At 41.7% G+C, this 17,012-nt stretch overlaps 1 protein-coding gene across 2 annotated transcripts; it reads right to left on the reverse strand.

Annotated features, from left to right (window-relative positions):
• Positions 1 to 650: 650 nt before the first annotated feature.
• On the reverse strand, positions 651 to 16,661 carry CGAS (cyclic GMP-AMP synthase). Of its 2 annotated transcripts, none has more exons than XM_075864158.1 (5): positions 15,785 to 16,661; positions 13,390 to 13,618; positions 7,616 to 7,870; positions 6,685 to 6,793; positions 651 to 1,884 (listed from the first exon to the last, which is right to left on the reverse strand). In XM_075864158.1, the coding sequence occupies exons 1-5, from the start codon at positions 16,634 to 16,636 to the stop codon at positions 1,539 to 1,541; spliced, it is 1,791 nt and encodes a 596-aa protein (XP_075720273.1). In that variant the 5' UTR covers positions 16,637 to 16,661; the 3' UTR covers positions 651 to 1,538. The 2 variants fall into 2 exon arrangements, with proteins under 2 accessions (XP_075720273.1, XP_075720272.1); XM_075864157.1 differs by having other exon boundaries at positions 6,685 to 6,811.
• Between the last annotated feature and the right edge of the window lie 351 nt (positions 16,662 to 17,012).

The following is a 17,012-nucleotide window of genomic DNA, read 5'->3' on the forward strand; positions in this document are numbered from 1 at the left end:
TGACACGGTCGGTTAGACCCTGTATCTAAGCTTACTACAAGGTAGGCTTAGATACAGGACCACAGCAGACAGTAATCTTATACTGTACAAGATTACTGTCTGCTGGGGCCCTGTATCTAAGCCTAACGAAGAAGGCTTAGATACAAGGTCCATGTGTGATATTGTCTGTTAGACCCTGTATATAAGCCTACCACAAGGCAAGCTTAAATAGAAGACCCCAGCAGGCAGTACTTACTTACACTTACCCTCCTCTTCTGCTCCGGGTGCAGCGGATGTCCCGACACCATCCAGCGCGACATCATCTGCGAGAAGACATCAGGACTTCCGCTGCACTCAAGAAGGAAGATGGGTAAGTATGTGTCGTTACTATAGTAACAGGGGCCCGTGTATTTTATTACATAGGCCCCAGTTACTATAGTAACTTTTATAGATGCGGTGCGGGCAATTGCGACCCGAATGTGGCAGCCGCCGGGCCAAAGATCCGGAGCTTGGGCCCTGAAGACCCAGTGCTAGTGAAGCCCCTTACCAAGCAGTGGGGCAGGGAGACAATGTCTCTCTGCTCTGCTGCCGGATAAAAGCAGCTAGCTGCCTGGGAACACTGGAGGATTCTCCGGTAGGCCAGTACGACGCGGCCTCCAATGGAGTAACTTGCATATATCGCACATCTTAGAGTGAATATTAAAAGGGGATTTATTCACATATTAAATAGCCCTTGAAAACAATTGAAACTTTGCAAGAAGTACTGGTCTTTTTTTTTCTTCATACATGACATATGGCAGTGGCTTACATAGAGGACAGGGAGTCCCTTAGCAAAGGTAGCCCCATTTAAGGTGCTGCTTGACACAATTACATTCCTAACACCTTGGACAAGAGATCCTTGTGCCCCAATACCATTTTTAAGAATCCATTACATTTTCCACTACCTTGTTCTCTAACATTACAACTCCGGGGGAGACCACATCCCTGTGCAGGTTCTCATCAGATATTAAAATGGGAAGATCAACCTGGAAAGGCCCTCCTCTCTTCAGGGTTCCCATAGCCGCATGGGTTTCCTCTATGGTACGTATGCCCTTGGCATTCTGGCTGACCATATGACTAGACGTACAAGCACACCTTCCATACTAATTTGCTTATATGGCATGCAGGTTTCCAAGATCTGATGGTCCCTATAGAATGTGTATAAAAATAAGTAATGTTTTGATCTGTTTATTATTACCTGTCTGTCCCTGGACGTTGATAAAACGGTACTTTCTTCAGAAACCTGTCCCACCATCTAAAACCATGTTGTAAACGCAATTTAGTTTATTGAAAACACTTTTTTCTAGTATTTAAAAGCAATCAATTAACCAATGCAGTGTAACATATCAAATGAAAGTACCAAAGCCACATTTATCACTTTGACCTCATGTTCAATATTTCATTGCTCATTAATACCTGATATATTGAATAAAGTCAGAGTAATGTAGAAAACGCAGGGCTAACAATTGATCAGAATGTCATACTATATGTGGCCTCTCATGAGCAATTCATGGATAGCTCTAGTCATAAAAAATAGGGTAGTTATTGGCTTTTTGTTTTTCTATTTCCTTACAAAGATAGTCACAGTTTGATGTGTCTACAAATTCTGCACTGAAAAGATTATGGGAAGGTATAAAAAAGTTGTACAGAGTGGACCTGCTAAGACAGTCCTGGAAGAAACTAACATATCTGTTAAAGCAGAATTCCAAATCCTCTAGTTTCCAGACTTCATCTTTTGGATTTTGTGCACAGTGATGCAGTAGTGCAGTCTTGGCATGGTATGAGCAGAACTGAGACATTTTTCTTTGACATCCATTATTCTTAAACAGCTCCAGTAAATACTTCAGCAGCTTTAGACACTGTTTTCTGAGAAGTCACAAAAATAAACATTAAATACTTCTAGATACATCTTTGAAGCTACTTTGAAAGAATGTAAATAACATTATTGTGTTTTAGAATATTGCTCTTCAGCTACAAGAGCATCAAGACTCCAAAACACCAAGCAAGGCTTTATTTAGACCTACTGGGAGTCATTTCTCAACATTTCTACAGCAGTTTTCTTGTGTAGAAAAGTCGCAAAAGAGCCATGACACAGCTGCCCATAATGAAAGGGTTAAAAATGTATAAATGCAACTGAGCGGGGAAAAAAACAAAATGAGTGCTAGATTAATGCTGGTGAGTTAGCATTATTATATCCCTTTCATGCTAAGCCATTCCCGTTTTCAGACCATTTTTAAAAAATATCTAGTGAGATGCAAACATCAGGATTGTGCCTAACTGCTCGAATTTGCACCAAATTTTGGCATATTTTCTGACACTTTTTTAGACGCAGACAGTAGTAAATCTGCCCCATAGTTTTTTTTTTAGCAGCATTTTTATTTTTGTTTTGTAAAAAACGGCATGAATTTCATGCGTTTTTTGGGTAGCGTTTTTAGTCACATTTTTTGACATGCGTTTTTTATTTCCTACAGAGAATCCTATGGATAAAACGCCAAACCTAGAGCATGCTGCGTTTTCAAAAAATGCCATATGTCCATATTTGCCTATTGACTGGCAGCTTACATCTGGCAAGAGCAGTTAATGATTTTCCTAAAAACATTGAAGGGAACTTATTAACCTTTCTATGCAATTTAGGCGTAGAATGCTCTCGAAAGGCCCAAAAGTCGCAATTTGCAATGAAAATTACGACTTTTGACTATTTTATGCCACACTAGGCACTTTTGGAAAAGGGGGGCATAACAAAAAAGGTGTGGTCACCACAGCCCGGCAGATTTACCATAATTTACGTCAGAAAAATGGAGGCAATTATAGCAGAAATCTACGCCAGCTCCTAGCCCCCTACACTACCTGTCCCCCTCCTCCGATCGGAAACTAAAATATATTTTAAAAAAAATATGTATGCTCACCTCACAGCTCCTCTTTGCTTACTTATTTCCTCTGGTTTCCTTAGGCTCTCACTGCATCTCTTACAAGGTACTGACGCCAGGCAGCATCAGTAAGTTGTATGTGACGCAGCGCTCAAGACGTTGAGTGCTGCGTCGCATTTAAGGCCCTGACGAAGAGCAGCGTCTTTGTATGAGCCGCAGCATGATGAGTGAGCCTGAGGGGACCCGGTGAGGTGAAGCGAAGAGGAGCTGTGAGGGGAGTATAAATTTTTTATAATTTTCTGTTCGATCGGGGGAGGGGGAACGGATGGCCCCTGTTCGTGGTCGGTTATTCCGCCAGTCTAAATAAATTCCTCCTATTATGTGTGAAACCACTATTAGTCATTCAACTATTAGGATAAAGAATTACAATTTTAAATAACATATTAAATTTTTCCCAAGTATCACAAAATAATTAATTTATGTTATTTTAGATTTACAGCTGAATTATCTTTTTTTCTGTGATCTTTTAGTATTGGCTTTATTTACATAGTTTATTAGAAAATACCTTTTGGAGGCACTCTAACTGTGTATACTCAGTGATCATTCACCAATTCATCCTTTATTGTATGCAAAGTGTGCTTCAATATCACATTAGGGCCTCCTGTTCAAACGTTACTTTGGGTTTCTTTTTTTCCCTTTTCAAATGGATCTGTTAACGGATCCATAGGTTATTAATGGGGCTTATGTCATAGTTAAAAGTGCCGTTTGTATCCTTTTCAGGATCTGTTTCGACAGCACAGACAAACCGAGATAGGCTTATTATCGGTCTTGTTGAACAAACAGATCCTGACGGATCCATTTTTCTGCACAATGCAAGTCTACAGCAAAAGGACGCTACAGGATAGGAATCCTGTTGCACATTCTACATGTTATAATTTCTCGTTTCTTCTCTTTACAACGCCTACTTGGTAAAAAGTTAAAAAACGCCCAGTTTGTCATTGAAAACTAGTTAGCATAAATCTAAAATTGCAGGGCCTATCAAATGAGGTAGGTGATAGGGCACTTATAAAGTGGTGACAGAGCCTCTTTAATTTGTAAGGTGGGGCCTCCTTTTATCGGATTTGTTTTTTCAGCATATCCCACAGATGTTCGATCTGTATACATACCTCCCCACCGTCCCGGATTCAGCAGGACAGTCCTGGATTCCGGGCGGTGTCCCGAGCGGCCGGTGGTTTGTCCTGGTTTTAACTGTATCTGCGTCCTCAGGAAGCAGATACAGATGAATCCAATGGTAAAGCAGGGAACTACCTGCTTCACTATTCACTATTTAGAGCCGGCTGTGAGCGTCTCGACACAGACAGGTGCGATGCAGTGACATCATCGCGCCTGTCTGTGTCGTGCCACTCATAACGCAGAGCTGAAGAGCAGGGGGATCTCCTCCACTCGTCGTGGCATCAGGGAAAGGTAAGCATTTTTTTTTTTCTCCAATTGGCACTATGGGGACATTATACTGTATGATGGAAGCTAAGGGGGCATCGGTGTGGGAATTATACTGTTTTGGGGCACCAATGGGGGCATTATATAGTTTGGGGGCAGCTATGGGCTCATTATACCGTGTGGGGGGGGGGGGGGGTTTCTGTGGGGCATAATACTGTGTGGCCTGAACTGGGTTTGTATGTTGGGAATTGGGCAAGGTTAGTGGCGTGGTTTAACAGATAAAAAAAATTTGCTACGCGCGCCGCATTGGTTGTCCCTCTTTGCAATACTTGACAGTTGGGAGGTATGCTTTATATACTGTAAAGCCATAGCATTGAAACCACTGACAGGTGAAGTAAATAACATTGATTATTTTGTTAAAATGGTAGCTGTCAAGTGGTGGGATATATTAGGCAGAAAGTGAACAGTCAGTTCTTGAAGTTAACGAGGAAAATATACGGAGACTGGCAGTTTTAAACTATTTTAAGAAGGTGGAAAATGCACTCAGTTTTTTGAGGCGGCTTTTGGTTGTGCGGCTATCATAGGTAAACACATGGTTTTAATTTGCTTCACCTGTTAGGGTATGTTCACACGGCAACGCCAAATACGTCTGAAATTACGGAGCTGAATTTCAGACCTTTTTGCAAGTGCACGCGTTTTTCGCAGCATCCATCACGGACGTAATTGGAGCTGTTTTTCAATGGAGTCAATGAAAAACGGCTCCAATTACATCCCAAGAAGTGACATGCACTTCTTTGATGCGGGCGTCTTTTTACACGCCGTCTTTTGACAGCGACGCGGAAAAATACACCTTGTCTGAACAGAACATCGTAAAACCCATTGAAATCAATGGGCAGATGTTTGCAGACGTAATAGAGCCGTTTTTTCAGGTGTAATTCGAGGCGTAAAACGCCTGAATTACGTCCAGAAATAGGCCGTGTGAACATACTCTAATAGTTGTACGAATGAAAACTGCATTGCAAAACTCTGGCGATTCACGGTAAAACGAATGCGGTTCTTCCAATGTGTCTTTCACAGCAATTAAGAAGCACATGAAAATCACAACAAAACGGCAAGAAAAACCCTGTGGGAACTACCCCTAAGGCCTCCTTCACATAAATTTTTTTGTGGCGTTTTTTTTGGGCTTGTAAAAAAAACTATGAATTTCATTTTTTACAAGCTTTTTTTGGGTGGCATTTTATTTGTTTAAAAGTTTGTTTTTAAAAAAAAAAAAAAAAAAAAAAAAAAAAGGAGCATGCAGTGTTTTTAAAAAAAAAACAACACCATGGACCCAAGAAACACACCCAAAATGAGGAAAAATGGCCACAAAAAAAAAACAAAACACTCCCTATTGATTTGCAGCTAACATCTGGCTGCAGCGTTTTTTGTCTGAAAAAAACACGTCAATAAATGCTGCATTTTTTCTGAAAACTCTGTGTGAAACCACCCTAAAAAAATATAAACATGAAACGTGAAAAAGGCACATTTACATCCCCTTATTATTGTTTTTTTTAATATGTAAATATATCCATCAGACAAGATGCCCCAAAAGTAGTATGAGTAGGAAGTTTTATGCCTTGAGTATTAATGCCTGATGCACATGAGCGAATTTTGACTATGTATAAGCGAATTATTATGACTATGTAAAACATGGAATGTAGTATAATGCCATAATATGACACTCCTAAACTAATATGGTGTCCTACTATACCTCCATATACTAACAACTTCATCCAAAATCCGTCAAATTTTTTTTTGTGGCATTCTCCATCGGACGAGTATTACAGAGGCATAGCTTTAAAAAAAATAGCGCTATACAGAGGACCTCACTGCATCACATGGCGTGCCAAGTCTCTGCTTTGTGCATTAGATTTTAGACAGTGTAGGGGTACGGCCACACGAAGCGGCCCTGACACTGTCACAACGCGGCCAACAACTGCGCTGGTACTATGTAGGAGCGGCTGTCAAATACCTCATTAAGGGGTATTCCGGTTACATGCGCACGCGCACTGCCGCTCCATTCATTCTCTATGGGAGCGCCAGAGATAGCTGAGTGCAGTGTTCGGCTATTTCCGGCGCTGCCATAGAGAATGAATAGGGGGTAAGTTGTAGTAATTTGCAAAATCGTGCGGCCATAAAGGGTGTATTAATTCATGGCCGCACGATTTTGCAAATAAAAGGGACGGTTTACCCGCGTTAACATGCAGCCACCAACAGGCTGTTTGACAGCCGCACCGAGCATGGTGCCGATGCGGTTGTTAGCCGCGTTGCGACCCTGTCAGGGCCGCTCCGTGTAGCCCTACCCTTACTCTTTTTCGCTTACCTGCAGCACATCTCTTTTTTGCCCCCTCCACTTTCACAACAGGTTTTTCCATTTCCATGATTGGTTATTATTTTCTTCTCAATGTTTGAAAAGGAAATTCGCCATGTATCTGTGAAAACAAAAGTTTCTACATACTTTATTGGGATATATTCAAATGCTGCCTTATGCTAAAACAGAATATGAATAAAAAAAAATACAAAAACACAAAACGGATAATACAGGAAGAAAGTGTGTCTACAATATCGCAGTCCCTTGGAAATATAAAAAAAGTTACAATATGAAAAACAAACCCATTATTTCTCTTCTACAGATTTACATCTAATTACCGAAATTAAAATGAAATACATTCTAGTCTCCGTCTTTCCACATGGCATATGAACTGGTCTTCTGTACTTTTTTTTTTCTTGTCCTAAATATCAATATAAGCTGCTATTAAAAAAAATAAAGCTACACAGTAATGCTCTGTTCACATCTGCATCAAAGGCTCAGTTAGGGGCCTCCGTTGCAGATTCTGTTGTTTTTGCAGAAAAAACTAGCGCAGCATTATGTCTGGCAAAAGGACAGACACCATGGCAAAACCACGACGGATCCGGCAGCTCCAGTTTATCATTGTTCTGTCCCTATGAAGGAGAAGAACAACGGAAAACCCGAAGGCAGACGTGAACAGAGCCTAACACATTGATGCCTCGGTTTTCCCTGCTTGTGAAATCTGTGCAGGTTCTCCTTGAAGCGATCACTGTTCATATCCATTAAGAGATCAAGGTGTCACATTTCTTTGTACAGATTGCATTATTGTGATGTGATAATTGTGCATTTTGATGCACACTACAATTAGTGCAGTGCAGCCTTTGTCTAAAAAAAAAACATGCCAATTACAGCTACCATCATTTTAGTAATATAATAAATGTAGAAAATCAAATAAAACTGTTACCTGCATTCACGGTTTTATTTCCCATCATTGCTGGTTTCGGCACCATGAAGAAGTGACTTTTTTTATAGGTTTGTTTTACCTTCGTGCCAAGCCAGACATCAATGTTCAATCCACCATTAGTTTGTTCAGGCCAATTGCTAATTATTTTGAGGGCAAGGACAAGATCCACTGAAATGTCCTGAGGTTCATTCTTAATGATAAGAGTTACTGCAGGGCTCCCAGAGACTTTCCTCTGTAGGGATACTCCTTCCATTCCTAGCATAATAATAAAACAAACTTCTTTCATTATAACGACACAAATAATATAAAAGTTTACCCATAAATAATATAGAAACCAGTTTCTCAATAGTTTAAGGGAACACTCCGGTAAAAGTTTTTAACGTGGCCCCCATTAGGAAAGTACACGTGGTAAAAGGTAGGTCGCGTCCATTACCGGGCGCTTTGCTGCCGAACGATCTCCTCATATCCCGGCCAGCGTTATATTATGTGACCGCACTGTGCCTGCCCGATTCCTGTCTGCATTGTAGACCAGAAGTCCCTTTCAATATGCATTCCTATGGGACATCGAGCACCTTATAGGAAACCATAGTAAAAATGACTTTCAGTCCAAAGAGCAGACGCTGTTGGAATCGGGCGTGTACGGGACATAACGGCGACTGGGATTGCAGGAGATAGTTCCGCTACAAAGTGCCTGGTGAGAGGATTACCAGGCCTACGTTTTCCCGAGTGTACATTCCAAACGGGAGCCACAATAAAAAAAATCTGCAGAGTACTCAATGAAAGGGTTATTTCCATCATAGATATTTATGGCATATCCGCAAGATATGCCATAAATGTCTGATAGATGCGGCTCCCTGGTGAGTCAGCTGCAGAGAATAAATGGAAAAGTGGCGTGTGCACAGATCTCACCATTCACATTTATGGGAGTTACGAAAACAGTCAGGTGTCGGGTGACAGTCGTTCTGGAGATAGGTGAGGACCCCAGAGCTGTGACTTGCAGCTATCAAACATTTATAGTATGTCACATGTATAAGATTGGAATAACCGTTTCATGAATTTCTTCAATTGTAGAGCTAGCTAGGTAGCACCTAAATTATGTTCATGCACTACAGCAGGTGCAGAAAGAAGCTGCTACAAAAAACAATGCTGGAAGTCGATCAAACTTAGTAAAAAAGAAAATGGAGGAGTTGCCCATATAAACCAGTCAGTTAGCTGTTGCCAATTACCAAAAGCCAGGACCGTATTTGCCACTCTGTACCGTGGGTGAAGTGTCTAGGGCATCCAGTAACGAGAGGTGGTTGCAGGAGCGTTCTTTCCTTTAAAAAAATTAATTGGGACCTTACTGGTGGTCAGTTCACTCCCGGGGGGGGGGGGGGGGAGGGGACGATGCGGGAACGCCAGCAACACGGTATGATCGCTAGTCAGGGCCGGCCATAGGGGTGTGCGACCTGTCCAGCAGGTGGAAGGGGGCACTGCGCTGGCTCCCTTCCACTGCTTGTTTCGGAAGCCCCGGCAACTCAGCAGTCGCCTTTCCGCTCGGCGCTTGTTCAGTCATAGCGGCTGCTAGCAGCGACACCGGGCATGAGGGCGCCTGTGCCCATGGGCGGCGCCGCCGCTAGCAGCTGCTGCTACTGCGGTAGCGATGGTGCTATAGCAGAGCAGGGAGGTATCACCCTGCTCTGCTATCTACTAGCGCCACTGCAGCTCCCTGAAGGAGCGTAATCCCCGTGTGGCCGGGGATTCTGCTCCTGGTGTGCTCCGCTTGATGTCTCTGTCCATATATGGACAGTGACCTTAGGGGCAACTCCTGAAGCGGAATCCCCGTCCACACCGTTGCCGATGCTGTGACCGGGGATTCCACTCCAGGAGAAGCTCCTGTTGTCTGTGTCCATTTATGGACAGTGACATCATTAGCTTCTCCTGGAGTGGAATCCCCGGTCACAGCGTCGGCAACGCTGTGGACGAGGATTCCGCTTCAGGAGTTGCCTCTAATGTCACTGTCAATATATGGACAGACACATCAAGCCACACGGGGATTACACTCCATCAGGGAGCTACAGTGGCGCTATCTACAGGAAGAAGGGGGGTGCTATCTACAAGGGGGCAGTGTGGCACTACCAACCAGGGGGCTGCGTGGCACTACCTATCAGGGGGCTGCGTGGCGCTCTCTACAAGGGGGCTGCGTGGCGCTGTCTACAAGGGGGCTGCGTGGCGCTGTCTACAAGGGGGCTGCGTGGCGCTGTCTACAAGGGGGCTGCGTGGCGCTGTCTACAAGGGGGCTGCGTGGCGCTACCTACAGGGGAAATCTGTGAGTGGTGGGCTGATTGTAAGAGTAAAATGACCATCAGCCCCCAACTCACAGTAAAATGACATTGAAAAGTTTTGGAATTGTGGAAATCACAGGATCGATAGACATGATCTGCAAATGATGAAAAAAAATGGAAACAAAATATTCCAAACATCTTAATTTATTCAGTATCTAGTATGAGCTCCACACACAGAAATACACGCACTTTAATGCCTTGGAATGCCATCAATGAGGTTATTAATGGTTGTCTGAGTATTTTATGCCACACTGAATGCACTTAATAATCAAATATGGCAACTGGCAGCTTTGCAATTGCTGAGTAATGATGTCCCATATGTGCTCGATGGGAGATGCTGCAGGCCATGGTAGCCCGTATAGGCCACGCAGCCTGCTCACAGTAGCACGAGCAAAATGCGGCCTGGTGTTGTCCGGTTGATAAATGGCTTCTGGGACACTTCGGAGAAATGGCTGTACCACTGGTTCCACTACCAAATCAATGTAACGCTGAGCTGTTAGTGTACCTGAAATGAAGACTTTAGGGGTCCGGCTACCGTATATTATGCCACCCCAAACCATAATACTGGGAGTAGGACTGAAGTGACGTTCCATTGTAAAGGCCTCTTCATAGCATTGCCCACGCTGTCTCCAGACCAATCTCCGGCTATCATTGCGTCCCAGACAAAAGCAGGACTTATTGCTGAAGATGATAGACCTCCGTTCTAGCCTCCAATGCCATCTTGCTGTGCACCATGATAGCCTTTGAGAGCGGTGGTGTGGTTAATGGAACACTTATAGCTGGACTTCTGGCTCGTAGCCCAATGTTGTGCAAACGCAATCTGATCGTTTGTGTTGGAACTGATTGCTGCCCTAGGCGTGGGATGTGACATCCAATTTCACTTGCAGTACAGAATGGATTGCAACGCGCCATTCTTCCAATCAGACGATCCGTCCGTGCAGAGGTTCGCCTACGCGCACCTCTTGTTGTCTTTCCGGTTTGTTGTCGTTTTCCCAACCTCCGGGACATGCAACTTTGAACAGTGCTCACATCTCGGCCTAGGCACGTAGTTATCTGCCGGATTGATAAACCAAGGTCTCTCAGTTCAAAGATTCTTTCCTTCTTAGTTTGAGAGAAGTGGCCATAACTGGCATGTCAACGAACAGAAGGTAAAGCACAATCCTCCCACACCACTTAATCCGATTTTTGAGGTTTCATGTGGCTAAAAAACTTGGGTTTTCAATCTGGCTTTTATGCCCCTCCCACATGCCACAGATTGGAGTTAGCGGTTTGAAAATTTGATAATTTGCAGATCTTAGTGACACCTGCTACTTCCTATATTTGCATAACCTTATGGGTTGCCCTTCTTGGTATTGCAATTTCAATGTTGAAGAGTGTATAAATAGAACACAAATTTTAAGGTTTACTAAATTTGCCAATGACGTGAAGGCATAAAATAAAGTGTGATTGCCGACATACAATGTTTTAATGTGGCCAGAATGCCACGTCACATGGTGACGACATTGTTGGCAGGGGCATACTCACCAAAGAGGAAGACCATGCCATTGCTATGGGGCCTGTGGTGATTAGTGTGCCGGACCTTAACGCCGAAGGACGGATATATCCGTCCTATGATCGCGCGGGTACTGACAGTTTACCCACGCGATCAGCGGCAGGAGAACGGAGAACTGCCGGAATCTAAGTGCGCTCCGATTCTGGCAATTTAACCCATTAAATCGCTGTTAATAGCAACATTGACATCTAATGTGTTTGACAGAGGGAGGGAGCTCCCTCGGTCACCCCATCGGCACCCCCACAAAGAAATCGCGGGTCGCCGTTGGGTTTACATGGCAGCCGGGGGTCTAACAAAGACCCCCAGGTCTGTCTTCAGCAAATGCCTGTTAGGACATGCCGGAGGCATGACCTAATAGATTGCCTATCAGTATACCAAAGCATTATTGCCCGTCCGTGTAAAACTAAGTAAACCAAAGCATTATATATGCGATCAGCAGACCGCATAGTGAAGTAACCTGGTGGGACTAAAAAAAAAAAAAAAGAAGAAGTACAGCAGTTAAATAAAGTTTGTGAAAAAAAAAATATAACTTAGTCAAAATAAAATAAAACTACATTTTTTGCCCAAAAAGTGGTTTTATTTAGTGAAAGTATCAAAACAAATAACAATACACATATATGGTATCCCCGCGATCGTAACGACTTGAACAATAAAATGAACACATTAAACTGCCGGATGAACGGCGTCCAAAAAAAATCTGAGAAAACAACGGCAAAATTCTCTCTTTTCTCCCATTCCCCCCATAAAAAATTTAATAAAAGTTAATCTATAAGTCCTATGTACCCCAACATAGTACTTATAAAAACTACACCTTGGCCCGCAAAAATCAAGCCCACATACGGCCACATTAACGGAAAAATAAATAAATTACGTCTCTTGGAATGCGGCGATGCAAAAACAAGTAATTTTTTTCTAAAAGGCTTTTTATTGTGCAAACGTAGGAAAACATAAAACCTTTACATATTTGGTATCCCCGTAATCGTGCCGACCCATAGAATAAAGTTGACATGTTATTTACGCTGCATAGTAAATGCCGTAAATTTAGAACGTGAAAATCAATGCTGGAATAGCTGCTTATTTTCAATTTTCTCCTAAATTAAAGTTAATAAAAGTTAATAGATATATTATATGCATCTAAACTGGTGACATTACAAAATACAACTCATCCTGCAAAAAACAAGCCCATATACGGCTATGTAGACGGAATAAAAAAAAAAAGGTACGACTCGTGAAAAAAGTTACGACTCGTGAAAAAAATAAATAATAATCCTTGATCATTAACGCGCAAAATGGCCTGGTCATTAAGGGGTTAAACACTCCTGCTTTCCGGCAAGAACTAGATCATTTTCCTTCAGCAACCACTAGGGTGAGCTCAGTGCATAGAGTTAACTACTTCTATTGAGTTCAGATTTGGTATATAAATTCATATGTACTAAGCAGCCAGTTTAAATCCTCTATTTCCCTCTACTCAGCAGATGATAAAAGCTGAATGGGGGAAATTTATCAATATATTTATGCCAGTTATTTAATGTAAATACATTGAAAGATATAGTGTTTACACAGAACAGTGAACAGTAACGTATTAAAAAAATGTACATTTTTCGAGCTCTCAGCGGGCGTGGGGCCCATATTAGATTTTCCTATGATTTCTGTGTACGCCACTGATTGTTGGGTCTTTGCACAATGGTTAAAATTAGATTGAAATGGTTAGAATTTTTTAACAAGGGTCCTATGCAATAAAATCATATTTATATAAATGCATACACATATCTATAGATAGTTTCCAGGTCCTGAAATCTGCATCCTATATTCAGTTATCAATGAAGTTTCATTTTGTATGTTTCATGTTTCAGTGAATATACAGGAATAAATATGTACATAAGACAAAACTCGCTTACCTGGCATGTCAATTATTTGCTTAATACGATTTCTAAATTCATTTGCGATTTCACTAGCTGAAATGTTCCCTCCTGGTTCTTTTATATATTTATGCATGGCTTCCGGTTTTCGGTCTTTGAAAGCCAATGTGTAGAACGGACCTTTATCATCAAGGTTTGTCAGTATAATTGTGGGGTAACCTTTTTGGCAGATGCCCAACATGATGTCAAACTCATTTGGCTTTGATATCTGTGAATGTGATAATGATTATTTAGATGTGGTATGACGGGTCATAGCAAAAGCCAAAATCAGAATAAGGCATATACAATCATTAAAACGTGTCAAGTAGAAAAAGGTTATGATAGTGAATTCAGACTATTGTCGATGATTTTAATTTCCCTTTATATTTGACTTATGCAACTATGTTGTGGTGAAACACTGTAATGCTCTTATTACAGAAGTTTGATTTTTGGTTTTTGTTTGATTTTCTAACTATGCCACTTTCCCACCTTTTAGAACAGTGCTGAACAAATCACTGGGCCCAGGTAGTCATTACACCTAGAACTGTGTTACCTACGTTTCGTGTTGATTTCTATTGACGTTGATGAAGTTCATATTTCCTGGCTACTGAAAATAAAGTCTCATCAGCTCCTTGAAGGGTGTAATTGGCTTCTAAAGTCTGCCGCAGAAGAGTACAACTGTTTTCAGAATCGGATCTAGCTTTAGTGGAGCCTGAGTTACATGATCTACCAGAAGAAAAGACAGTTAGGGTCAGTTCACACAGAGTTTAAACCGTGCCAAAAAACGGCCAATCAATGGAAGGCGGAGGCATTTTGACATTAATGGGAGGCAAATAAAGCGTATTTCGCTGCGTTTTTGCCCACGGCGCTCAATGGCTGTGGGTGAAAAAAGCAGCGAAAAACTCGACAAACTGAATTTTTAGGCAGAATTTTCTGCCTACAAAAAACTCTGTGTGAACATACCCTTACATGTCGTGCAGAGAGAGCACTCCTACAATTTTTTGGGCATGCCCGATATTCAGATGTTCCAGTGACCCCATTTTAGTGGTAGCCCCCACAATTAGTAACTTATTTTACTTGCTCTTCAATGACCATACTGCTTCTCCACTCTGCTCTAATCTATGCTAGAGGTTTATTAGCTGTTAGGAATAGCACTGGTGTTTCATCAATGAGCATTTCACTAGAAAATGGTGTTGACAAGGACAAACCTTTGAGGCGGCAGTTTTCCTGCTTAAAGAGGCTCTGTCACCACATTATAAGTGGCCTATATTGTACATGATGTGATCGGCGCTGTAATGTAGATTACAGCAGTGTTTTTTATTTAGACAAACTATAATTTTTGACTGAGTTATGACCTATATTAGCTTTATGCTAATGAGTTTCTCAATGGACAACTGGGCGTGTTTTACTATACGACCAAGTGGGCGTTGTGGAGAGAAGTGTATGACGCTGACCAATCAGCGCCATACACTTCTTTCCATTCATTTACTCTGCAGATACCGATATAGCTATATCGCTATCTGCAGCCTCATATACACACATACTAACATTACTGCAGTGTCCTGATAATGAATATACATTACCTCCAGCCAGGACGTGATGTGTATTCAGAATCCTGACCACTTCTCTGCCCTTCTCTGTGAGACTACAGCACAGCACAGCGAGATCTTGCTGTGAATGACAGCTTACAGCGTAATCTCGCGAGACTACGCCTGCTATGCTGTAAATCACAGAGACGCTATAGAAGTGGTCAGGATTCTGAATACACATCACGTCCTGGCTGGAGGTAATGTATATTCATTATCAGGACACTGCAGTATTGTTAGTATGTGTGTATATGAGGCTGCAGATAGCGATATAGCTATATCTCTATCTGCAGAGTAAATGAATGGAGAGAAGTGTATGATGCCGATTGGTCAGCATCATACACTTCTCTCCACAACGCCCACTTGGTCATATAGTAAAACACGCCCAGTTGTCCATTGAGAAACTCATTATCATAAAACTAATATAGGTCATAACTCCGTCAAAAATGATCATTAGATAACTGTAGGCTTGATTCTTGTTCAGCCGACAGCTATTCCTCCCCTATAGACATCCATACTCGGCTGCACGTATTCTGAATGGAGAAAGGGAGTTAGCGACTGCCAGAAACCTCTGGCAGCAGCTTATCTCCGCTGACAACAAAAGGATCGGGCATGTTGAAATCAAGCTGCCCGATACTTCTCTCCCATACCTACTAGATGGTCGGCCGATTCTGCTGACTTTAAACGAATGTGTATGACTACCCTAAATGGAACAAACTATGGAAAGACTTTGCGAACAGCCTGAATTTGTTCAGATACTATAGATAAATATGAAGAATTAAGGATATGTATTAACATAATTATCTTACCTTGAGGTGTTCATAGTAGCTTCCAGTGGACATTTTCTCTATAGCTTTGAAAGGAGAATCTTGGATTAATTTTTCAGATGTAAGTATTGTGTTTACCACCTTATTAACTTTTTGTGCTGCTTTTGAAATATCATCCATCTTCAATCTTAATTTTCCTTCAACCACATCCTTCAGTCTCCTAGGTGTGCTTACATCTTTTCTTTTGGGCTCTGTGACTTCTCCATTATCAAAGTTTGAAATGTTCGTTTTTTCTTTATGAGTTTTGCCACTCACTTTCTTCTCTAAAGTCACTTTTTCTTGGCATTGACCATTTTCATTGGATTTAATATGGCTTGATTTATGTTTTGTTTTGACGATAGGGGTTTGATCCTCAGTTTTGAGGTTCGTTTCGAAGTTATTTGGTGTTTTGGAGAGTTTCTTCTCAGTTGTGGTTGCACTGTGCAATGCGTTCACTGGATACCTTACGTTGCTTGTAAATTGTGCCATCATGTCATTATTTCCTGATGATGTTCCTTTAGATTTCGCTCTCTTTTCTGATGTGTCTTTTACACTTTGTTTTCTGGATGATGTTATAGGAAGAGGATTGCTCTCATCTCTGTCATGTGCAGGATTATTCTTGCCTTGTTGTACTCTTGGTAACTTCTTTTGTGGGTTTTTCCTACCACTTGACCGTCCATTACATTTGTTGTCCACTTCAGATGATTTATATGTTTCCATTTTATCTGAATCTCTCTTCACTGTTGAGGTTACAGCATCATCTGATGTACGAGGAGCAGGCCGTCCCCTACTTTTTGGTTCTTTTGGCCGTGTGGACATCTCTTTTTGCTGACCTGGTTGTCTTCTGCCATCCATTTCTCGTATGCTTCCACTTCAAAATGTTTTTCTTCTTCCTTTTATGATCTGTGCCCCTCCCAAGCGAGTGTTCATAAAGAAATGAAACTGAAAGCTGATGTGGATTACAGGAACAATACAATCATTTCCATGTGTCAATCAAGCAATTCCTGCCATGAGCATGTACAGCAACTCAATACAGTCAGGTTTTTTCTATTATTTATTAACAAAAGCAAAATTTCAGAAGTAGGAGTGGAAACTTTTAATAGGGAGATTAGAGAAGAAAAAGTACAGAGAGAAGTTAAAATACAAGCAACAAGATGTAAAATGTATGTCCAGTGTTGGGGGCCAATAAAAATATAAAAACGTGTGTTTCCTGTGTCCTGTTTAACTTCTT

The sequence above is a fragment of the Rhinoderma darwinii genome, chromosome 4 (genome assembly GCF_050947455.1).
Source record: "Rhinoderma darwinii isolate aRhiDar2 chromosome 4, aRhiDar2.hap1, whole genome shotgun sequence".
NCBI lineage: Eukaryota > Metazoa > Chordata > Amphibia > Anura > Rhinodermatidae > Rhinoderma > Rhinoderma darwinii.